The following is a 24,168-nucleotide window of genomic DNA, read 5'->3' as shown; positions in this document are numbered from 1 at the left end:
CCGTCGGTGACCGGAACATCCCTCCCGGAAACAGCCAAATAAATGACCCTTATTGGGCCAAAGGCACCTGTCCGGATGACGGTCCACCATTCTCATGGATGACGGAATATGACGGTTATGGACGGACGGACGGACTAGACGAATCGGCGGTTTGTTACGTTGTCACTAGGGTTGGACCAGACCAGATGTAAATTATTAAATATTTATTTAATAATTTTTTTATAAAATTCTAAAAAATGTCAAATCAAATTTTTTATTGAGCTCAGCATATCCATCTTATACTTGACAATTCGCGACACCCTCTTGATGTAGAGGATATTTAACATAGCCATGAACATAAATTTTATACTTTGACTTTGACATTGACTAGTCATCCTGACCAGACTAGAACCGGTCCGGACTGGACTGGGACCGAACAAGAACAGACTGGAACTGGACCGAAGTTCAAGGAAGGTAAGGTCTTTGCTAAAAAACCAGACCGTACCTTAACCACCAACCCTTACTTGTCGCTGCCTCAGGAATCAGCTGAATACCCTCTTGTTTTCTCCCTCACTCTCTCTTGCCATCCACGCCCTCTTTCCCTCCGTCGTCCATCATCTAGGACGGACGACTGATGACTAAATACGGAAATGTCTTAATCCATTCATCCATCCACTGGTGTGGGGGACGATGGATGACAGATTTAGACGAGATGGATGACGATCCGTCATTCGCCCACCGGTGCGAAAGAGGACGGATGATGGATTACGACAAGATAGACAATGATCAGGTATCTGCTCACCAGTATAGACGACAAAGATGACAGATTGGGACGAGCTGGATGACGATCCGGTATCCATCCATCACCGATGTGGACGAGGATAAGATGACTGATTGGGACGAGACAGATGAGAACCTGATATCCGTCCACCTGTCAGAACTATGATTAAGACAGATGATGAGCTGGTGTAGATGAAGACAGATTATGGATTGGGACGAGACGGATGACAAGACAGAGATGACAACACGGTAACCATCTAGCAGCGTGGATATGGTTTCGATGGTCCAGGCATGGATGATGGATGGGACGGGACGGTTTTTTCATCCGAGACCTCCGGACGGGATGGTTTTTTGTCCAAGTGGACAAAAAATGTCCCGTCCGTTAGCCTCGGGACAAATTTCCATCCCGGTTTTCATCCAACCTCGCGGACGGGACAAAATTTTCATCCATGAAGTAAAAAACAGTCCCTGCACTATAATTACAGGGATGAAGATGGATGACGTAATGGGACGAGACTGGCAGTTTATCCGTCGTGGTCGACGATGACGGAAACGGATGACGACTGACTATCCGTCGGTTGTTCGTCTTTGAGCCTTAATTTGGGCCTGCAGCCCATTAACGCGTTTGGGTTGCAGGGGCATGTCGTGTCTGTAGTGGCCGACGATAAGACAGGAGATCCGGCAGTGCAGGTTACCATTACCAAGGTTTTCTTCCAGTGAGGAGCTCGGGTTCGGTGCGACTTGCGAGGAAGGTCGGCCATGGCGACGGCGGAGGAGAGAGAAGCGGCGCCGCCGGCGAGCTTTGCCGAGGGCGATCTTGCGAGTTCTTCGTCGTTGATCTTTCAGATCTGGCCGCCATCGCAAAGAACAAGAGAAGCGGTGATCAAGCGCTTGGTGGAGACGTTGTCTGCTCCATCCATTCTCTCGAAGCGCTATGGAACGTTCCCTGCGGAAGAAGCGGCTTCTCTTTCCCGTCGGATCGAGGAGGAGGCTTTCACCGCCGCGGCAGCCCAGCAGCCGTCGGATGCAAGTTCTGCGGCTGCGGATGAGCTCGGAATCGAAACGCTTCAGCTGTACTCCAAAGAGATCAGCAAGAGGATGCTCGAGGCGGTTAAGGCTAGGGCTCCGCTCTCTTCCTCTTCCTCTGTCGATTCGCCGTCAGATCTCGGCGCCGTTGCGCCTGCGGCCACTGCTGATGCTTGATTGAGCGGATCGGAGTCATTGTATGGGGGGAAAGTTGTCGGTTTCTCTTGGGGTATGTCTGTTTACTGTGCGTTTGTGTTTTTCTTCTTTGGTGAATTTGTGGTTTGTACGGATTAACTTCGCTTGATTAGGTTTTCTTATGAGATTTATGGTGCGGTTCTGACATTGTAATGCTTCCCCCCTATCGGCTGATGTTGTTTTTGTTTGAAATCATGGGTACATGTTTCCTCCCTCTCGATGGTCGATGTTTGTTTTTCCTCAATTCCAGACTTTTATAATTTTATTTGATTTTGTTGAAATCGAAAATGTGCAAAGCAGTTTGATTTCCTAACTATGTTTCTTGGGTTTCCGTTATATTTTTCTTGATTATGGCTTCAGAAGATCCAAATTTTCTTTTCTGTAGCTCTGCAGATGTTCATATGATGACTTGGGTTGATGTAATCAATAATTCCGCGATTTCTCTGCTGAAGTAAACAACAAATTGATCTGTTTTTTTTCATTTGGCGCAATTTTTAACCACTCCCAGCTCCTCCATTGTGATCCTGAATACTGGAGGAAGGAGCTTTTATTCTTTAATTGACGAAGTAAAATTGTTTCTTTATTTACAAAAAGATATTGGACGAAGTTGTCATCAATAATTGGTGATCAGATTTTCTTCCATAAGAGAGAGAATGAACTCGTGGAATCATGTCACTTGATGTAACGTAATATATTTGGCTTCATATGCGTTTTCAGAATTACCTAGAAATCTGGCAAGTATGAATAGAGCACCTTCCAGAGGCCCTTAATGCATAGATTTATTCTCGGAGTGCAATGGCTTGTTTAATTCCTTCTTGATCTTGATAAAAGAAAAAGAAAACAAAAAGATAATAAGCCTCAGTTTTCGGTACTTGAACTTCTAAGCTTAAATTTTTATTATGTAGTTGAGTGTTCACTTTAATGCTTCCCGAGGCTCCCTGCGTAGTGAGTTTAAAAAAGAACTTATTTGGCAGAAAAACTCTGGCGGATCTTCTCTAATGGTGTCAAGTGATAACATCATCTTTCTGTAAAAAAGTGTCGCCAATATGTATATTCCTAAAAGAGGATTTGAGAAAAACTCAAGCTTATTGCTAGTAAAATACATCATTACTTACTCTATGCAACTATTGAGGAAGCCTACCATGTGAAATTCTTCGCATTGTACTCTATGATACTTTTAAGGATCTGAATATAGGCCACGGTCCATTTGATACGTCTCTTGATTTAATCATATTGCCTCGAAGTCCATATAAGGTTGTGATGTGTGTAATAAATCTTTATATAAAATGACAGGTGCAAATGAATTCAAATCTAATTCTATAAATAATCGACGATTAAAAAACGATGCTTATACCATCAATCTTAAATCTGAAAACTCACTCTGAACCATAAATTCCAGATTAAATTAGTCAAGCTAAGACAATGCATGCATATGATTTAAAAAATATTGTAGGTCTGTTTCTCACACTAAGATAACATAGGACATTAAATAATGTGATCTTCCAAATGAATTGAATTATCTTTGATTCTTGTTTTGAGATTCATGAATCCTGAAGAAATATTTTCTAACCAAAAGTTGTCTAGTAATGAATGAAACTATGCACACCTCATATGCTTCCGTAAGTGGCTTATTTTTCCTTGGCTCGCTTCTTTAAGAAAATAGAAGCAAGGGGCATCTCACCTATATAATTTTATTTATCAAAGGGATTTACTCCTAAATTTATGGATGATTTATCGTATACATCATGACCTTTCACTTTTTAGAACATAGATGTCAGTTAAATTCTTGTAGTGAAAAAGGGAGACAAGGGGTATCTTCCCTACGAGTTCGAGAAATGTGGATGACCATTTTCTCTCGAGGTAAAATGGAAAGTGGGTTCCATTACAGGAATTCAAATGATGTCTATTCTCTTGAATATGGAAAGGTCGTGATGTATCTGCTAAACCATCCATCGATGGGGATAAAGCGTCTTCATGGTTGGCCAAGTAAAGTATGTTGCTCTGGATGCAGAGGATGATTACTTGATTGGCATAGGATGAAAAAGATGTTGGTCAAACTCTCTCCTTGAACTTACCTCAGTAACTTAAATATTTCTCTCGCAACCAGTGCCCCTTCTTTTTAATGTTGAAGATGTATAATTTGTGATGTTATTGACGACTGATTTATCATATTAGTTACTTGATTTATGATGGTTTTTTTATGCTGAAGCACCTTTTTTTTAATCAAAACGTCCATTTTCATCATCACCTTTCCTCCTTGACCTTGCATATGTCCTCGAGTAGGTGGTATACTTGACCTTAATTGAGATTGAATTGGAGGCCTAGTCATGGTAGTGACTGATAAAAAGGTGGATAATTTCTTTGGGCATCGTATGGTTGGTGACATTAGAAGTTAAGGGAATATGCCCATAGATATTCCTTAGATCCATTATCTTGGTAGCATGGTTTTCCATTGACATCATTGGCTAGGTCTAAATTAGATTCATCACGGTGAGTTGTATATACTCAAAATTAGGGTTGTTGGTTAATGTCATTTTTGGTTTTGAATCTAAATGCATTTAGTGAATGTGGCTATTTAATGATGTGTATCTTCTCCACACAAAGTGGATATTATAATTTACTCTTTAAATGGCGATTCAAGAGGAGAGGCGGGATAATTATAAAATATGAGATAGTGAGATGAGGAAAATGGCTTTGCAAAGATAAAAGTTAGTTTTATTGAGCTATTATGAATATTTGTATGAAAGCTAGAATATAGTACATAGTATTGTAGAGAGGGAATGAGAAATAGGACTAAGAAAGATGAAGTGAAGTGGAGATGATATGTAAAGATTTAAGAGGTGATGAACATGATCTAAAGTGATGTGGTGAAAGGGAGAGACGGATATTACTTGGATAATGACAATCCAATGTAATGCAAGGAGAGTAACTATGAGTCCTTCCATTTTACCGAAACTAGGGTAATTTTCAAATGCAATTAAGCTCATCCTTTTATATGTTACTTCTCCACAGTCACCCAAGACACCAAGGATGATCACTTGAAGGACCTCTCAAAATTCTCTATCAATTTCCTAAAAATGTATAATGCAAGTTCAACGGCAATTTTTACAGCATTCGGTGCATCACCTTTTAGATCTCTAGGGCATGCATGGAAATATTGCAGCAAGAAGAAACTACCTTCAAAACTTCCCATATTGATCTTCATATCAAGGTTTTAATTTTGTCAATTTGGGTTATTAGTGTCACCACTAGATCACTTCTAAGGTTTCACATTCTTAATTTCTCCCGTCATTTCTAAAAAAATCATTGAAGATGTCACTTGTCATCCTTGATCAAAGGCTTCAAAGGTGGCACATGTCATTTGCTATATAACTGAAAAGAATAAAGTTAGATGAAAATGTATTGTGTGACGTGGTGTTAGGCCCCTAACTAGGCGGCATACCCTGCCCAGAGGCCTGCGTGCTTATTGGGAAGGCGTGTCCGCGTTTTCAGCTCACGACATTAAAGGACTGAGTCATTATGGGTAGCTATGCCCAAATACCTGATCTTTCAGGCCATTGCCCCTGTACGTGGTGATACATTGCAGATGATGCACGTGCCTGTCCACACCCAAGGCGCGATGGATCAGGTACCGTCCGCGCGTGCTGGGCACGCGTGTTGATAAGTGCGCTTGGCGCGCCAACGCCAAGCGCCACGTGTGGCGTCACGCCAAGCTACGCTACGCTATGTTGCGTGGGAGCGAGAAGCGTTGCGCGTGGGTGTGGGACGCGCAAGCCGGGCGGCGTGCCACAGGTGCAGCGCGCGGAGTTGTGCGGGGTGCCGCGCAGTGGCCGCGCGGGCATCGCGCGCATTGCTGTGCGAGGTGCGGGGCTAGAAGACATCCCGCTAGGAGACTAAGGCATGTGGCGCGCTGAGGGCGTCGAGACGGCACAAAGGGCGTGTAGCGCTCCCGCGGGTAGTGCTGGGTGCGTAGTGCCCAACTTGGGGGCGTCAAATGCTGCGGCGTCGCGTAGTGTGCGTGCGAGGGTGTTGACACGAGTGATGGTGGCGTGTGTGATCGTCAAGGCAGGGGTGGCGTCTGTGATCGCCACGCCCGCGGGCACGCGACGCCCGACCCGGGGCACTTACATAGCAACAGAGCGAGCGCGTGCGGAGCGGCTGCCTAGAGGCGGTGCGGCGACACTACCCTGGCACGAGGCGCCTCGTCTCCTTCGCTGTATCACCCATCGTCTTCCCCCATGTAATAGTCCCAACAATGATGTACTATTTTATGATATTAATGTAATGACACTATTCCCTGATGGGGCTGCGTCCCCATCATCTCCTCTAACCCCTTCTATGCGATCTTAAGCATTTGCAAAGTTTCCGCTGCAAGAGATCAAGGCTGCTCATTGTTTTGCCCTAAACATTGAGGCCGGCACACACCAGATTCGAGCAACAAACCTAGCTCGAGATTTGACCGTGTGACACATGGCAACACATCATCCCGTACCGCATGTGCACATTTTCTGATTTGTGAAAAGAGGCGACATGTCACTATCATACTCACAAAAGATAATGCCTCATGATTGACACAATCAATGCATTGATACAGCGATGCATTTTGGGAGTGCTAGAGTTACCCAATTTTAGGATGTCATGCCCTAAAGTGAGTTGCCCAAGTGCTCCCTAGGAGCTTTGGAATAACAATATTGATCCGTTTGTTTCTTGGTCCACGATTGCATTTTTATAGATGTTGACAATTGGATCTCTATATGAATGGAAAAGTCGCAAGTTTACGAGTGGGCTCAATCGATACAAAGAAGTTGATTCCTTCCAAGTGTAGATTTTATGTTTTCTTAATGAAAATTATGTTCTGTAAGTAAATGAAAGTGTATGTATATTTTTACTCTTTTTCATCTAGTGCTTCCTTCTGCTCCCATATGATCCCTTTCCACTAATGACATGATGACACATATGCAAATTGTGTTTTTGGACTGACAAGGCATTTGTTGAAAAAAAAAAGCGTCAACTTTGTATTGTTTTGGCATTTGTCTCCATCACTCAATATTTAAATTTTATTTTGATGTGATTTTAATCCCCTGTGTTTCATTGGTCATCATCACCTTGCTCATTAAAATAGCAAAAACTTCGTTAGCTTGTGAAAGAGCATTATGGCTTCATGTAAGGTCTTCATGTATTCAACAAATGTTAACAAGTTTGGATTGGGGGACATCATGGTTTTGGTCACGAGGAATACTGAAGTAAATAACATTCAAAGCTGTGTTAAAAAATTTATTGATTTCATTGTTTAAGTGAAGAAATGTTATTTGTCACTCTTGATATTTGATCCATACTAACCTTTTTTACATCTGAAAATTATTGCGCTGTCCCATGCCCACCAACTTAAGGATATAAACTCCTACTTCGTCTATTTTATTTTCAACTTCTTTATGTTTATCAAGGTGTACTTAGAGAATTAATAATATAAATCATTTGAGAGGGTGGAGTTTGAGAATGAAGTGCACGAGAAAACAAGAAAGGATAGTAAATCTATTTGATTTGTTGGATGAGGAGAATAATGGATGTGCAAAATCTTTGCATTGACGTAGGATCTGTTTCTGAATTATAAGTATAATAATAATTACAGACTAGATTGAAACTGTAAATCGCTAAATAATAATTTTTTATTTTATCAAATCATCGTTTTTTAATGATGACTAGCTAAATATATTTTGATAACCGGCTAAATGATGTGTTTAAGGTGGCATCGATGGATATATGAATTCATTTTCATGCACATAACTGTTTCTGAACAGATCATTGAAGACGAAGAGAATCAATAAAAATATATCACTCAACTTAAGGAAAAAAAATCAGGAAATGAAGGTGAACATAATTATTACCCTTCAACTTATGTATATATTCACTGTTTCATGCATGAAATATATAAAGCTGAAATGTCAATCAGTGGCATAAAGAAAGTTGATTTCAGTAAGGCGTGTATAAGACAATTGAAAATGTAGAGAAAAATAAGAAATATGCAGTAAAAAACAAGGATATTGCACATTACATCAGTAAAAGGAAGTCGTCCCATTCAGCATTAATAGACATATAATACGGACCAACAGTTATATACTCCAAACCATATTTAGGTTAAAACTCGAATATCCGTCTGTGTAACTCAACTAGAAGATTAATATAAGAATATATTGTATATTCAAAGGAATTACATCCACAATATTAAATTGTCTTATTAGGGCTAATACTTAAACCCAGAGTTTCTTCGTCTGGCCCTTGGTTGTTCATTCAGCGATGGATAACTTATTTTGAACTGAAAGTTAAATAAATGTGACATTTATCTTCCGACATTCATATTGAAACCATTTAATATCTAATTATCAACTTCTGGCATAAAGTTCTAGAGAAGAAGACTGGAAACACAAACTGAAGAAAACATAAGGGATCCAACAACCTCAAGCATTCCACATGTTTCGAAAGAGAAATATCATGTGTTCACCAAAGCAATGCGATTTATTTCACAAATTGCCCCTTTTTCTTTCTCAGGTTTATGTGCTACATGTTTCTCATAATACATTGTTGTTCTTGAATATTACCACAATCCTTTGACATCCACTCTTTCTGTTCCTCATTCACTAAGAAATTAGTTTTATTTGATGGGATTACGAGCTCCTATTAGTATATTGTGGAGTGAAAGTCACAGGCGAGTATTAATCTTCTTTCCTTAAATTTTCTATTACAACTAAGTCTAATATTTTAGTATATTTCCATAACTGGTATATTTAATGGGGATAGCAAGCACGCCCAGCAACCAAGTATTAATAAATTAACCCCTCAGGACAGGGAGAAATTACTGAAATTGCCATTGTTGAATGTCAATTTCAACGAAGAAGGCTCTTCTCGTACTGGGGGATGTGAGAAGCACACGTCTCTCAACGATAGCCGCGAGAAAACGAAGAACAGAGAGCAAATACCACGCAACTTTGAAGCCACAGTCGATACCAGTCTCGGGGAATCTCCAATTTCAGCCTTGCAATCTCAAGATTGAAGTTGATCTTTGCCGCGGACAACATGGCGGAGGCTCCCTCAATCTCGTTCGATGCGGGATTTGAAGAACCGGAGGAGTTATTGCCGGTAGGTGACTGATGCTTGATCGCCTTGTTTGGAAATTGATTGAATTTTGCTTGATTTTGATCTCTCATTATTCGTGCGGCCGGGCTTGGCGTGGCAGGTCGATGATTCTGACGTGAGCGTTCCGCCAGAGCTGCGGGGGAAGCTGTTTGATCTGGTACGCAGGGGTAACCGATCATTCAAGGAAGGTAGAGTTGAAGAGGTTAGTAATCACGCGAATTTTTATTGCTTTATGCAAAGTTATCTCTTCCAACTGATAAAAGTTTATGACGACTCCGCCTTTTCGATGTTTGCGTACGTCATGGATTTCCGTATCTTCAGTCTTTAACGGCGGAAAATGAGGAGGACTACATGTAACAGTATAATCTGCCATGATCAATTATACTGTTTCAGCGTCATGGAGTGTCAAGAAGACAGCTGGTCGGTTTTCTTTGGAAAGTTTTCTGACGAAATAAAATTTTATCAGTTAATTATTGGGGTGAATTTTTCTATTGTTGGTAGATCTTTGAATGGTCTTAATTTTCTGGGAAAATGAATTTTCGCGTAAAAAAAATGATTTTCACAGTGCAGCTTGTTCTGAAGTGCTGTGCATTTCTAGAGAGAGTCCCGAAGAAGAAAAAATCTGATGAACACGAAAATGATGAAATTATGTCATGAATTTTCTATTTAATCTATGGGAGCTTATTACTAAGCGTGATCACCGGACAACGGTGTTTTTCTTATGTGTAGGCAATTTCTTGCTACTCAAAAGCTCAACTGATAAAACCAGGCGACCCTGTTATCTTGAGCAATCGAAGTGTTGCTCTCTGCAGGTAGCTTATTTCCTTTTTTTTTTTTGATATGGCGAGAAATATAGATATTGTGAGTAATGTGATTATTATTTTTCTGATTTAAAGTTCAACCGAGAAATAATGATCCTATTTCATAGAAAAGGATTCTGGTGGCGTTAAGAAATTTGCTAACAAATTTTCTGCTTTCCTTCTAATGTCATAAATTTCGTGCGGTTTGTTGTACATTTTCATTAGCTGGAACAATGGTGTAGCATTCACGATTAATCCAATGTTTCATTTTTAATCTACTGTGGTGCAATAGAATTAGCCGTCTTCTCAGAAGCCGACCTTCGAGAGAATCAGAATATCAACCATTAAATGGCTTGGATCCCACGACACACGCTGAGGTCAGACATGGGAAAAAGGAATAAGATACTGTTTTTGTCTGATATTTATATGTTCCTGATGGTTTCAGTCGCTGAATTCCAGTTAGCGCTGAAGGATGCAGAGAAGGTCCTGATATCTCGGAAAAACTCGGCAAAATCGTACTCTCTTAAAGCCAATGCACTTCTTTTGGTTGGTTATTTCTCTCTTTTCTGTCTGAATTCGTCAAGGCACTTTTTTTCATCTCTTTTTTTCTTTGCTTCGTGTATATTTTGATATTATTGGCTTATATTTACATTTTTATCTTTATTTTAATTACCGTCCAGTTTAAGACATTTTTGCACGGTTCAAACATCAAGAACTTTGCGCTTCATCTCTTCTCTTCTTCGCGGCCGTCATGATTTTGATAATATTAGCGTATATTTATAGGTTTAACTTTATTTTATTTGCCGTTTAGTTTAATAATTTTTTGTATGATTTTCTTTGTTCTTTCTATTTTCTCCACTTTGTCGGCTGGAAGTTAAACTTAACTATTTCTTGAATGACTCATTAACTTACACCGTCGCAACTCATATGGTATGTTTTCTATGAACTATTTTTTTGGCTTTCATCATTCCTTTTCCCATTTCCTGACAATGATTTAACCTTCGACCACGCTTACGTGATGCAAAATCTTTCCTCAGTTTTTAGTCGATGATTCTATGTACTCGTAATTTCCAACTTTGATATCACATTGTTTCTTATATATGAGAAACTCGCCTTTTTCCCTGAGACTTTTCCTATTTTCTACCTTCAAATTTAGCTTGAACGCTACGAGGAAGCGCGGGAAGGTCTGATTTCGGGTCTTCATATCGATCCCCTTTGGTACATTCCAGTTCCTTATTATTTTGTTGTCGAAATCCGATTATTTTTTTTCTTAAAATATATTTTTTTCTTCGATGTTAGTCGGGGTCTTCAGAAAACTCTACAAGAACTGGACAAGTTTTCTACTCATTTAAATAAAACTACAAAGCATGGTAAGCCAGAAAGGAATGACGACTTCGAGTGCACTGTTTGCTTCAAGTTACTTTACGAACCAGTTACGACTCCCTGCGGACACTCGTTTTGTCGCTCATGTTTACACCAGTCTATGGATCACGGTAATGACCAGAATACCCTGATCTTTGATTTTTTTTTCTCTAAATCCTGAAGACAGCTGCTCTATCTCAGGAAATAAGTGCCCAATGTGTCGCACTGTTCTTTTCATCAGCCCCAGAACATACCCTGTGAGGTATGAAATGTTAACTGATTGATTTTCTTTTCAGATTATAAATTTCCTAAAGTGATATACTCACCTAATTTTCACCCACTATTTTCAGCGTGACCCTGAAGAATATCATTCAAAAGAATTTCCCTGAGGAACTTGCGGAGAGAAGAGCCGAACACGAGAACTTGGCAAACTTTGGCCTTGACTTGATGCCACTTTTTGTCATGGATGTCGTCCTCCCATTTCAGAAGTTGTCACTCAATATATTCGAACCTCGATATAGACTTATGGTAAGATAACAGTCAGTTTTTCTATGACAAAAGTTCCTGGTGTTGAAACAATTATTATTTATCTCATTTCCTGTTGAAGTTTTCATTCGATTAATTATTTAGCTTATTGGTGTTTTATTGTGACACAGGTGCGTAGAGTGATGGAAGGGAACCGTCGGATGGGAATGGTAATACATTTTAGTTAAATATTATTTACCTTTATTTAATGATCGTCTCTCCAACTTTGCCCCGCTGTATGCAGGTAGGCATCGATCCTTCCACCGGCACGATCGCTGAATTTGCTTGTGAAACAGAAATAACAGAGTGGGTGATCTTTACTGTATAATTAATATGCCCAACCCTAAGTTCAAATAATTTTTCGAAATTAACATGGGTGATGCTTTTGTTGCTGGTCATCATGAACAGGTGTGAACCCCTTCCAGATGGCAGATTTTATTTAGAGGTCAGCTGTTTTGTCTTTTCTCTTAAAAACTATATTCGCATCTAAAATGTTTTTTTTAATTGTTAAAAAAAAGTGTTTTTTTAAATCTCACGAATACCTTTTGTTTATGCGTCAAGGTAGAGGGCCGTCGTAGGTTCCGCATAATTCGATCCTGGGATCAAGACGGGCAAGTTTATTTTCCATTTTTCTTTAGTCAATCGCTTAATCATGATCAGACTCTGATTTACTTAAAATCTCTTTTCCGGATTCTTGCAGTTATCGTGTAGGCGAAGTCGAGTGGATTCAAGACACGCACCCTCTTGACGGCACCCCTGAAAAACAAGTGGTAAGTAAAATATTAAATTAAAAGTCGCTTGATTCAAATTGGTCTGATTTTATCTCGACCGTTCAGTTAGAGCAGACGGTGCTGCAAGCAGCAGAGCAGGCACGGGGAATGATCGGCGGCGCGAGCGAGGCGACCCTCGGTATGGCGCGTAATTTTGCTATTTTTCATAATTTTATTTTATTTTATTGTAAAATGTTGGTTTAATTGGACCGAGGTCCACGTGGCAGGAAGAAGACTGAGGAGAGGGCTTTTCCAGGCCGGCCCAATGCCCGGTCCGCAAGACCCGGAGCGGTTCAGTTTCTGGGTCAGAACTCAGAACTCAGAAATCCTTCTCTCTTAACAGGGGATGAATTTCCTTATAATATAATAATATGAATATTTCTGATACACGTGGCATTACAGCTGGCCAACCTGTCAGCGCTGAGGCCCGCCGACAAGCTCGACCTTCTTCGCCTCAGAGACACACAACAGGTTAGACCTTTTTTCCATTTTTTTTTCCCCCTTTAATTCAGTTTCCTTTTGTGGGGCTCTCTGCCACGTGTCCTTCTCTCGTCGCGCAGAGGATTTCCCGCGCCGTCGTCTTCCTGGGAGCCGAGGGGCAGGCCTGCGTTATCCAATGACCCGCCGCGGGCGAGGCGCTTGCCATTTAATTAAATTATATCACAAACAAATTTTGGATATATAAAGAAACCGAATTTCGGATATATTTTTTCCCGCAAAAGAAAAACCACCCCCATCGAGGAAGAGCGAGATCGCCCGCCGTTTGAACTTTCCGAATCAGGCATGGATTTCTCAGTATTACAGGAACAACCAAAACTCTCGTGATAATGCACGAGGTAGGGTCACCGGGAGGTGAGCGTACCCCTACTCATCCTCATCTGGATGATCGAAAGCTTACCCATCGATCTAAAGCCAGGGGGTGACGTTGACCGGGTCGTCTCACGACAACATCGGCCATGGCTAGAGGTAGAGAGACGAATACGGGGAAACTAACTGTAGAGATGCCCGTCCCCCCTCCTGTCTCTCTCTCTCGTCCTTGTCTATCATTCCTCTTCGTCCTCGCTGACGCTTCCCTTCCTGTCGCAGCAGAGAATCCCTCTCGTCATCTCCTCACAAACAGTTGATTTCTTCTGGCATGGTCGCCCGTACGCAAAGCCCGCTTGAAATTGGAGCAATGCCGCGCCAGCGATGAGGAGGAGGAGTCGAATCGGGATGACTGCGAAGCCATGCGAGGGGGGCGTATCGCTCCTCCTCGTCTCCATCTTGGCCGTCTGCTACTCGGCGGCGTCCGTCAGCTTCTCCCCCGCGGATAACTATCTCTTGAACTGCGGCGCGGCGAAGAGCCTCAGTCTGGGCGACGGCCGCACCTTCCGCTCGGACGCGCAGTCCTCGTCCTTCCTCTCCACTTCCGAGGACGTTCTCGTCAGCGCCGCCGCCGTCAACGCCTCCGCGATCTTCCTCTCCGCCAGAGTCTTCTCCGAGCGGTCGACGTACAGCTTCTTCATCTCCAAGCCAGGCCTGCACTGGCTCCGCCTCTACTTCTTCCCCCTGCCGCACCCCTCGTACAACCTCTCCGCCGCGGTCTTCTCCGTCGCGGCGGAGTCCACGGTCCTCCTCCGCGACTTCTCCTCCCCGGAGGCCTCCCCCTCGGTCAAGGAGTACCTCCTCCCCTTGCAAGGCGACCGCACTTCCCTCGTCTTCTCCCCCAAGAAGGGCTCCCTCGCCTTCGTCAACGCCGTCGAGCTCGTCTCCGCCCCCGACGGCCTCATCCACGACTCCGCCGCGCTCCTCTCTCGCCAGCCCGCCGCCGCCGGCGAGTTCTCGGGCCTGTCCAAGCTCGCGCTGGAGGTGGCCCACCGCGTCAACGTCGGCGGCCCCGCCATCGCCGCCGCGGATGACGTGCTCCACCGGACTTGGGACGCCGGGGACGGGTTCCTCAAGGTGCCGGCGACGGCCCAGAACGTGTCCGTCCCCCCCAAGAGCATAAAGTTCCCCAAGGACGGCTCGGTGACGGCGCTGGCGGCGCCGGCGGCGGTGTACGCGACGGCGTCGGGGATGGCCGACGCCGACGTGGCGGAGCCGAATTTTAACATAACCTGGGAGGCGGCCGTCGAGCCGGGGTTCGCTTTTCTGGTGCGCGCCCACTTCTGCGACATCGTCAGCAAGAGCCTGAACCAGCTCTACTTCAACGTGTACATCAACGGCGCGGTGGCCGTCGCCGGGCTGGACCTCTCCGCGCTGACCTCGGCTCTGGCCGCGCCCTACTACAAGGACTTCGTGCTGGACGCGTCCGCGGCGGCCGGCGGGGGGGTCCGGATCCAGGTCGGCCCCGCGGACGGGGGGGGCGGCGGCGCCGCCAACGCGCTGCTTAACGGGTTCGAGGTGATGAAGCTGAGCGACGAGGCGGGGAGCCTCGGCGGGCCGGCGGCGGCGGGCGGGTCGGCGGGCGGCGGCCGCCGCCTGGCGAAGATGGTGGCGGGCGCGGCGGGGCTGTCGGTTTGCTCGGCGGCGGTGGCGTTTCTGGCGGCGGGGTTGTGCCGGTGGCGGCGGCGGTCGGGGGGGTGGGAGCGGCGGAACAGCTTCTCTTCCTGGCTGGTGCCGCTGCACGCGAGCCAGTCGTGGACCAAGGCCGGCGGGTCGCAGCGGCGGCAGCGGTTCGGGTCGCACAAGAGCAAGAGCGGGTACTCGAGCTCGTTCTTCGCGTCGGGGAACATGGGCCTGGGGCGGAGCTTCACGCTGGCGGAACTCCAGGCCGCGACCCGCAACTTCGAGGACAAGGCGGTGATCGGGGTGGGCGGGTTCGGGAAGGTCTACCTGGGGGAGCTCGAGGACGGGACGAAGGTGGCGGTCAAGCGGGGGAACCCGTCGTCGGAGCAGGGGCTGAACGAGTTCCAGACGGAGATCCAGATGCTGTCGAAGCTCCGGCATCGGCACCTGGTCTCCCTAATGGGCTACTGCGACGAGAACGCGGAGATGATACTGGTGTACGAGTACATGGCGAACGGGCCGCTGCGAGACCACCTCTACGGTGGGAAGCGGGCGGCGCTGTCGTGGCGGCAGCGGCTGGAGATCTGCATAGGCGCGGCGCGGGGGCTGCACTACCTGCACACGGGCGCGGCGCAGGGGATCATCCACCGGGACGTGAAGACGACGAACATCCTGCTGGACGAGCAGCTGCTGGCGAAGGTGGCCGACTTCGGGCTGTCCAAGGCGGCGCCCACGGTGGAGCAGACCCACGTCAGCACGGCGGTGAAGGGCAGCTTCGGCTATCTCGACCCCGAGTACTTCCGCCGCCAGCAGCTCACGGACAAGTCCGACGTGTACTCGTTCGGGGTGGTGCTGTTCGAGGTGCTCTGCGCCAGGCCGGCCATCAACCCTGCGTTGACCCGCGAGCAGGTCAACCTCGCCGAGTGGGCCATGCAGTGCCACTGCAAGGGCCAGCTCGACCGCATCGTCGACCAGGCGTTGACCGGCGCCATCTCCCCCGCCTCGCTGACCAAGTTCGTCGAGGCCGCCGAGAAGTGTCTCGCCGACTGCGGCGTTGACCGTCCCTCCATGGGCGACGTTCTCTGGAACCTCGAGTACGCGCTCCAGCTCCACGACGCCTCCGCCTCCGCCGCCGTCTCCGCCGCCGCCGATGACGACGACGACGCCGCCCACTCCGGCCCTGTCGTCGCCCTCGACCCTTCCCATCTCGTCCAGCCGAGATGATTCCTGAACCGTTCAAATTATCTGACTCGGTTAGCCCGGTTGCCACGTGGCACACTCTCTCTCTCTCTCTCTCTCTCTCTCTCTCTCTCTGTCTGTCTCTCCGATTTCTCTCTGTATTCAAAAGCCACGCCACGCCACGGCGTATTTAAGAGCTCCAGCCTAGGGCATTATTCCTCTTTATTCTTTCCCGCCATGTTGGTTTGATCGCTTGCGGGGGGGGAGGGGGAAGACGCGAGTTTCGGATCGGTGTGATTTGACGTCCCGCGTTGTTTTGTGTGCGATCGTCGCGGATCGTGAGAGGAGGAGACGGAATGGACTGAAATCTCGGAGGTATTTCGTTTGTTTTTGGATGAGACGAGGTTTGAATTGTGGTAGGATTGCCGAGTGGTTGATTCTCGATTTCGGACGTCGTGATCCGGCGTGTTTGATGCTTAATTGCTCTGCGGAGTGCTGTCGCAGGAGAAATTGGAGCGGTTAGCCTGATTTGGGGGGACGATCAGGCGCCGACGGCGTGCCTTAACTCGGATTAACGATCTGTTTTTTGTCGAATCAGGTTATTTTGTATCATCGTCCGCGGGGAATTTGCTCGTTAGTTTGAAATTCTCTTCGCGATGATTCTTGCGGCGCTGTTTACCTCCGTTGGCATCAATCTCGGCCTCTGCGTGTTGTTCTTCGTTCTGTACTCGATACTTCGGAATCAGCCGGAGAATGCCGAAGTGTACGCACCTCGAGTGGTGGCGGAAGGGAAGGAGCGGCGGACCACTGCCTTTGATCTGGAGAGGCTCTTGCCGTCGACTGGATGGGCGAAAGCTGCTTGGAATCTCTCGGAAGATGATCTTCTGTCCATTGCCGGACTCGACGCTGTGATCTTCATGCGAATCTTCGTGTTTAGGTAATGTTGGATCCTCCTTCTACCGCATAGCCTCTTCTGCTCGTAGCCTACTCTGATCTCCATCTCTGTAGGTCCATAGTGAAAGATATACACCCGATTTCTAAGAATTCGAATGCTGTTACTACTGTCGATGCTCATGAATCAATAAATTATAAATGATTTCGCCATATCCTGGCGGATAGATTGGACGAAAAGACTTTTAGAATTGATCGAAAGATTACATATACGCAGAGAACCTAGCGATTGTAAATTGAGGATTAGCTGTCGCAACTCTTCCCACGTGGGGGAAATGTCGACTTGTTTTATGTTTAAAGTTTCTTACCCTCATATATCGCTTGTATCCCAATCTAATACCTGATACTTTATCGAAAGAAAATGCATCAATTTACCCAATTATTGTGTAGTTTGAAGGTATTTTCCTTTGCGGGCGTCATCGGTGTCTTCATCCTTCTTCCAATCAATTACGAAGGGGACCAATTGCACTCCATTGACTTGGCCAACCTTCCAAATGAATCATTGGACAAGTTTACCATATCAAATGTGAAGGACGGCTCGAATTGGTATCCTTTTGGCCTTCTGGTTTTTTAGTGCATTACTTAGTTCTCTCTAAGTTGTTTCCATAGTTTTTTTGATGCGTTTCCATCCCTCAAATTGTGGTTCATCATTTTCTCCAATCTAAAGCCACGGTTTATATCGTGACACAGTATAATTTGCATTCTCAAAATTGCCTTCGTTTTACAGGTTATGGGTTCATTTTTCAGCTGCGTACGTCATGACTGCTGTCGTTTGTTACCTTCTTTATTTGGTAAGTTTTCTGATCGCGTTGGTTTATAGACGCTGAGTTTTTAAGCGGAGTCTTTACCTAAGGCTAAAGACTAAGTCGCCATCTATTCTTCACCTCTTTTTGGAAATATGTGAATGCAATTTTCAGCTTTCAATAGAATAATTTTCTCCGTTTTCCTGGAACTGATCACTTCACCGATTGATTCCAATCGATATTTAATGTCTGTTTCAGGAGTATGATTATGTTTGTTCGAAGAGGATGCTCTATTTCTATGCATCGAAGCCACAGCCACATCACTTTACAGTCCTTGTTCGTGGTATTCCGAGAAGCAGAGAAGGCAGCTACAGCGAAAGTGTAGAAAAATTTTTCTCAGATATCCATGCCTCATCATACTTGACGCATATTATGGTCCGACAGACAAGCAAACTCCGTCGTCTTATTGTAAGACCATTTCAGTCGTCTAATGTTTGCTCACAATGAGTACATTAATATCTCTGATGCTTGGACTTGGTTCTAGTTTATTTTCTGCATTGTGGGACACTATTAATACAGTTTATCCGCAAGTGCCCTGTATTTCCCGTTTTTTTTGTTTTCTTTTATTTCTTTCTTTATCTGCAAATGTGGCCCTAGTACGCAAGAGGACCACTGATCCGTTTGCCCACATGACTCATTAAGTCATTTATCTACGTGTGGGCCTGGCCCATCCTGTAAAATCGGCAACCGCCGATTTTACAGCTAACCCTAATCGACCGGTAAGAATTTTTTTTCTTCGTTTTGTCTCTTTCTCATTGGTGGCTGGGCAACAGCCGACCAGAAGTGAAGCTAGGTGACGCAATTAATAACGAAGATTTTGCAGATATAAAGAGTATTATGATATCTCCAAAAAAAAAAGAGAAGATTTTGATGCTCTAAGTTTAAAGATAAAACAAAGTGGTATGAATAAGTGAGGTTGGAATTTAACTAGTGAGGAAGACTGGATCCCTTCATTTGCTTTATGCATGACATCATCCTACAGACGAAATGCATCAGCATTGTTTTTCTTAATTTTTTCAACGATGCACTTTAAAATTGAAATACAAAGATTGAAAAAAATCGTATCTGAGTCGGTACGTATCTGTTTTTTCTTATCCTACCAGTTAAACTTTTACTTTTCGCCCTCGAGTTCTTAGAAATGCATTCAACGTGGTGTTTTCTGATTATTACCCTAGGGTTACTAATTTATATTCTTATATTGACGAATTTATAATTTATTTCCATATGCCCGTACTCTGAATCACCTCGCTGATCTCATCAAATTCTTATCAGCGATTTGTGTCATCAGGTTGACGCAGAAAGTATGTACAAGAAATTGACGCGCTTAAAGTCTCTAAGGAATGAGCGACAAAGGTTTTCTAGCGGAGGCTTTCTTAGGCTATTTTCGCAAAACGACACTTCTGTTGAAAAATGTGAAAAGCAGTTGGAGACTTTAGAGGAAAATTTGAGAATCCAGCGGTCAGGTGCTTCTTCAGTAGGCCAGGTACAGGTGGCTCGAGTTTTAAGTTAAATGCAGTCATCATACCAAGGCTATTTCAAACCTCGCTTTGGATTCCCAAACGTGCTTCAAATCTTTTAACTATAGAATTTAAAAATCAACTTAATTTTCTCTTTATTGGTTTATCTTTGATTTCCTCCTTTTATCAAATCAGTCGCCAAGATTTTGTGCATGTTCTTTTTTTTGCTCAAATATGATCGGTGTTTGATTATTCAATATATTAATTAAGAACATATCATTATCCCTTTAATGCATTTTATCTCTTTTGAGTCGAATTATAAAATTTCCTTTTTTCTCCTCTTCTATGATAGGAAGTGCCCGCTGCCTTTGTTTTCTTCAGATCTCGTTTCAGCGCTGCGACAGCTATTCGTATTCAACAATCATTAAACCCAATAGAGTGGGTTACGGAGCAAGCCCCAGAGCCACGTGATGTTTACTGGCCATTCTTTTCCTCGTCGTTCACGAAAAGATGGATTTCCAAGCTGATCGTCATCCTCGCGTCAGTCGTCCTCACAATTCTCTTCCTCATTCCGGTGGCATTTGTCCAGGGACTAGCCAATCTGGACAGGCTAGAGATACTGTTCCCTTTCTTGAAATCGGTTCTGACTCTGTGAGTGCTTTTCGTCATTGGCTAATTTTTATGCTATAATTTTACTCACGCAAGCATTGTTTTGTGAACAATCAGCTTAAATGGTTTTCTACAAATTTTTTCGTACAATCCAAGATTAAATAGCACCCATAATTGAACTCATGAAACCTTGTCTTCTGTTTGCAGAACGTTTGTAAGTCAAGTAATCACAGGGTATCTTCCGAGCCTCATCCTCTATGCATTCCTGTCGATGGTCCCTCCGGTCATGAAAGTGTTTTCGAACATGCAAGGCTATATTTCGCATAGCGAGTCAGAGAAGAGCGCATGCAGTAAGATGATGCTATTCACGGTTTGGAACGCTTTTTTTGCTGTCGTTTTAAGTGGTTCAGTTGCTAGCCAAGCTGAAGTGTTCCTCGATCCTCGGCACATACCAGAGAGACTCGCAGTCGCCGTTCCTGCTCAGGTAAGAGGACGCACTTATCAAATATTGATGTTTTTAATTACAATTTCATAATATTTATTTCACCGGGGGAGTCGGTCGGGTATGCCTGACCCGTGACCCACCTTCTTTCTGTAATTCGAGTCGGGTCGGTTCGGGTCGGGTAATTCGAGAGATAAACTTGACCCACCTTCTTGGACGGGTCAGGTAAGCCTGACCCGTGAGTCAGTTGGGTCGACCTGACCCAACCCATGTCCAGTCAGACCCCTGACCGATTAGTTATAGATCCTGATTGAAGCACCTGTTCCATGCATCCCAATGAGCTCATTGTTGATCCAACTGCTGATTTGGCTCTATAAATGGCATGTGTAATTGTTTGATTCAATCGGTACCAACTATGCTAAAAGCTATGGCTGATGTTGTACTTCAACATTAATCACATGTAAGATGTACTTTCCATCCATAGTGTAAGGGTGTGCGGCAGTTTCATCCTTTCTCCTGTCCATCCTCTATAACTCGATTCCTGACACGACCTAAGTTTCTTCTTGGAGGGGTCTAGTTAGTTGAACCATGGATTGGTTTGGCCTGAACGCTGATTGGGTATCTTTGACGAGCTGTGTCAAAGTGGTGTTTCATATTGAGACCAAAGTAGACTTTTCAAGGCATTTTAGTTCCTCTTTGTTGAAATTAATTAATTTTTTCTGCTGGAGTGATGTGACCCTATTTTTTATTCTTATAGGCCACATTTTTCATAACCTACGTCGTGACATCTGGGTGGACCAATCTATCATACGAGGTTACAAGAGCTAAGCCTCTTGTTAAAGATTTCTTGAGACGGCACTGGTGGAACTTCCTCGGCGGAGAGCTCGAAGTGCCATCGCTCCCATATCACCGCGAAATTCCATCCATTCTCTTTTTCTGGCTCCTTGGCAGCACCTACTTTTTCCAAGCGCCGCTGATTCTCCCTTTCGTGATTATCTATTTCCTCATGGGCTTCATTGTTTACCGCAATCAGGTGATATGGCGGTGAATACAATTCCCGAAAATTTTGCATGATTGGAAATTCTTTCGGCAAAGTAACACGGTTTGGCCTTGTTTGTACAGCTACTAAATGTTTACAAGCCAAAGTACGAAACCGCTGGAAAGTACTGGCCGATGGTGCACAATGCAGCAATAATTTCCTTGGTATTGATGCAATTGATTGCCATCGGAATATTCGGCCTCAAGAAGCTTCCTACGGCGTCAACCTTGACGATTCCTCTCCCAGTGCTCACTCTCCTCTTCAACGAATATTGCAGAAAACGGTTTCTTCCCAATTTCCAAAACTATCCAGCCGAGGTCTGCCAAACAAATTCCCATTTTTTTCCCTGCATAAATATTTCAGAAAATTTTGCGTTCAAACCGTACATATTTCCTTGATGATATCTAGTCTTTGATGTAGTCTTCTGTTTTTTGTGGGGGGTTTGTTCGGCAGAGTTTAATAAAGAAGGACAGGGAGGAGCAGAACGACCCAGCAATGCCTGATTTCCTTTATAATCTTGCGAGCTCATATCGCGACCCTGCGATGAAGCCGACGCGCCTCGCCGCAGAGACAGAACCAGGGCTTTCAACCGACCTTCTTTCCCTCCAGCAGAGGCTTGAAATCGATTGAGGCGGTCAGCCATCTTTCCGATAAATTTGCTCTATCTGTACGTGACTAGAAGTTCATCAAAACTTGGGTTGATCATTGGAGTGTGAATACAACGTCCGAAAAGAGGTCTGTATTATGTGCTTTACAGCAATGTAAATCCTTCATTACTGCTCCCGAAACTCGGCTTATTCGATCAACAATTCGATTTGAATCCGGACAGAAAACCACAGTGCAAAGCGAAAAAAACTCTTCGATGCAGGGAGGACGAACGAGAGATGTGCGAAGAAATGTTTAAACCCATCAAAAAATCTTTGGATTCGATGTGGTACTTTCAAGCAGACACGAATATCCCAGAAATGATTTTTTAAATGATTTATAACAGAGACTGATATATTTATAGTTTCGCCATCCGTATTCTTTCATCATGTCTGACCCGTCTTCCTTCGCTAGGAATGCTCGTCGCCAGATCTAGCGTCTCCGATAATGGAAGCGCCGATGCGTTGATCTCTTGAAGTTTCTCTCTGATACCGACTTTCCAGGCAAAGATGGCGGGATCGGGGAGCAGAAGAAGCCCTCGCGAGCAGAACGAAGAAGAAGATCCTCTTCAACCCGGGGAGGATTCGATTGCAGTAAACCCAGAAATCGTTCCACCGATGAGCGCTCTGGAGATCCTCCGCGAGGCGATCCGGATCCTACGGCAGGAAATCTCCGCTTTCAGTTCGATCCTCTTCCTCTTGATCTGCCCCGTGTCCGCGGCCCTCCTCTCCGACGCCTTCGTCAGCCGCTCTCTAGCGGCGGCGCTCTCCCGCCGCCTCATCCTCGCCGTCGGATTCGCCGGCCTCCCGCCGACGCACATCCTACGGGAGATCTGCCGCCACGTCGCCGGTACAGTTCTATCCTTGGTTTCATGCCTCCCGCTTCTCCTCTCCTTGCTGCTCACCGCCAGGGCCTTAACCGCGTACATCATCGCCTGCTGCTATTCCGGGAAGACCCCCCGCCTGGCGGAGTTCTGGGCAATGCTACGCAGACTATGGAGACGCCTCCTCTACACATATCTCTGCATTGGCGCCGCGGTCTTCTCCTGCCTGGCGCTCTTCTTCGCCGTGGTTTCGGTCCTCTGCAATTTGCTCATGGTCTCAGGGTTAAGGTCTGGAGAGATGGTCTACCCCGTTCTGGTGGCGTTCGGCGTCGGGTTTGCTTACTCTCTGGTCGTTGGCAATCTCGCTGGGGTTGTCTCTGTTCTTGAGGATTCGTCCGGGATTGAAGCTCTGCTGCGGTCTATTCGGCTGGCGCGAGGGAGGGTTCACGCTGGGCTGGCCATCTTTCTCGGGTCGACGGTCGGATTGGTGTTTGTGCAGGGGCTGTTCGAGCACCGGGTGAAGTATCTGAGCTATGGAGATGGGTCTTCCAGGATATGGGAGGCACCTTTGCTGGTTCTTATGCACTCCTTTGTGATTCTGGTCGATTCTATGACGAACGTCGTCTTCTATTTCACCTGTAGATCTGAAGAGGTCTCAGAGAACAGCAGCATTCAAGAAATGGAGACTGTGGATGCCACCTGAACCTGCCCTTGTCGGCCGGCGTTCTTTTCTGGTGCTTGATTCAGATTTTTTACATGGGTCAGAGGAGATTGTTCTTGGCGCAGCTTCAAAATTATCTGCCCTTGGGGAAGAGATTTATTCTCCAGAGATCTCATTTCAGTGCCCATGTTTACGCCACAGAAGCATATTAAAAGGTGCAAGCTCTGATTATTCTTTTTTATCTCAATTCAATTGAGTTCGTTAAATTATGTTTATTCTTCATTTGTTTCTTTAAACGGTTAATTATGGTGAGCCCGTCATTGGTCGCCACTCCCAGTGGTTGCATTGATGTAAAAGGTAGATGAACAAGGGGTGTGAAAGGGGAGAATAGCGAGACTCCTAGGTGAGAAGTGATGAGAGCAAATCAATGTGGGAGAGGGGGATGGTCATTCTGGAACTGATTACTGTTCCTGTTTTGGACATCACCACCCTATGACTTGGTGC

The 24,168-nt window shown here is 45.0% G+C and overlaps 4 protein-coding genes across 5 annotated transcripts; all 4 read left to right on the top strand.

Moving 5' to 3' along the window:
- The first annotated feature begins 1,453 nt into the window (after positions 1-1,453).
- On the top strand, positions 1,454-2,127 carry LOC144702198 (MFP1 attachment factor 1-like). The gene has a single exon (XM_078574147.1). The coding sequence runs from the start codon at positions 1,519-1,521 to the stop codon at positions 1,960-1,962; it is 444 nt and encodes a 147-aa protein (XP_078430273.1). The 5' UTR covers positions 1,454-1,518; the 3' UTR covers positions 1,963-2,127.
- Positions 2,128-8,874: 6,747 nt separating this feature from the next.
- On the top strand, positions 8,875-16,459 carry LOC144702546 (putative receptor-like protein kinase At5g61350). Its single transcript, XM_078574596.1, has 20 exons — positions 8,875-9,114; positions 9,212-9,313; positions 9,841-9,923; positions 10,204-10,288; positions 10,371-10,457; positions 11,068-11,129; positions 11,211-11,404; positions 11,475-11,535; positions 11,624-11,801; positions 11,930-11,968; positions 12,043-12,104; positions 12,207-12,243; positions 12,360-12,409; positions 12,499-12,568; positions 12,635-12,707; positions 12,796-12,872; positions 12,971-13,039; positions 13,129-13,180; positions 13,291-13,420; positions 13,741-16,459. Exons 1-20 carry the CDS (start codon positions 9,052-9,054, stop codon positions 16,277-16,279), a joined length of 4,113 nt encoding a protein of 1,370 aa, XP_078430722.1. The 5' UTR covers positions 8,875-9,051; the 3' UTR covers positions 16,280-16,459.
- HYP1 (hyperosmolality-gated Ca2+ permeable channel 2.3) lies at positions 16,456-22,289 on the top strand. The gene is made up of 11 exons (XM_078574138.1): positions 16,456-16,609; positions 16,833-17,171; positions 17,576-17,731; positions 17,913-17,976; positions 18,187-18,396; positions 19,277-19,471; positions 19,798-20,096; positions 20,262-20,538; positions 21,254-21,529; positions 21,619-21,852; positions 21,989-22,289. Exons 2-11 carry the CDS (start codon positions 16,891-16,893, stop codon positions 22,163-22,165), a joined length of 2,169 nt encoding a protein of 722 aa, XP_078430264.1. The 5' UTR covers positions 16,456-16,609; positions 16,833-16,890; the 3' UTR covers positions 22,166-22,289.
- Positions 22,133-23,944, top strand: LOC144702197 (uncharacterized). Of its 2 annotated transcripts, none has more exons than XM_078574145.1 (2): positions 22,133-22,270; positions 22,595-23,944. In XM_078574145.1, the coding sequence occupies exon 2, from the start codon at positions 22,690-22,692 to the stop codon at positions 23,704-23,706; it is 1,017 nt and encodes a 338-aa protein (XP_078430271.1). In that variant the 5' UTR covers positions 22,133-22,270; positions 22,595-22,689; the 3' UTR covers positions 23,707-23,944. The 2 variants fall into 2 exon arrangements, with proteins under 2 accessions (XP_078430271.1, XP_078430270.1); XM_078574144.1 differs by lacking the exon at positions 22,133-22,270 and adding an exon at positions 22,363-22,469.
- The last annotated feature ends 224 nt before the right edge of the window (positions 23,945-24,168 follow it).

Source organism: Wolffia australiana, chromosome 4 (assembly GCF_029677425.1).
Source record: "Wolffia australiana isolate 7733 chromosome 4, ASM2967742v1".
NCBI lineage: Eukaryota > Viridiplantae > Streptophyta > Magnoliopsida > Alismatales > Araceae > Wolffia > Wolffia australiana.
This window is presented reverse-complemented; position numbering and strand designations above follow the sequence as displayed.

Excerpts from the sequence above, each read along its gene's own strand:
- LOC144702198 (XM_078574147.1), top strand. The coding sequence starts at position 1,519 with ATGGCGACGGCGGAGGAGAGAGAAGCGGCGCCGCCGGCGAGCTTTGCC.
- LOC144702546 (XM_078574596.1), top strand. The coding sequence starts at position 9,052 with ATGGCGGAGGCTCCCTCAATCTCGTTCGATGCGGGATTTGAAGAACCG. Across the intron at positions 11,405-11,474 it reads ACACCAGTCTATGGATCACG|GAAATAAGTGCCCAATGTGT; the intron begins GTAATGACCAGA and ends GCTCTATCTCAG. Across the intron at positions 12,244-12,359 it reads ATGGCAGATTTTATTTAGAG|GTAGAGGGCCGTCGTAGGTT; the intron begins GTCAGCTGTTTT and ends TTATGCGTCAAG.
- HYP1 (XM_078574138.1), top strand. The coding sequence starts at position 16,891 with ATGATTCTTGCGGCGCTGTTTACCTCCGTTGGCATCAATCTCGGCCTC. Across the intron at positions 17,172-17,575 it reads ATGCGAATCTTCGTGTTTAG|TTTGAAGGTATTTTCCTTTG; the intron begins GTAATGTTGGAT and ends ATTATTGTGTAG. Across the intron at positions 21,530-21,618 it reads TCATTGTTTACCGCAATCAG|CTACTAAATGTTTACAAGCC; the intron begins GTGATATGGCGG and ends TTGTTTGTACAG.
- LOC144702197 (XM_078574145.1), top strand. The coding sequence starts at position 22,690 with ATGGCGGGATCGGGGAGCAGAAGAAGCCCTCGCGAGCAGAACGAAGAA.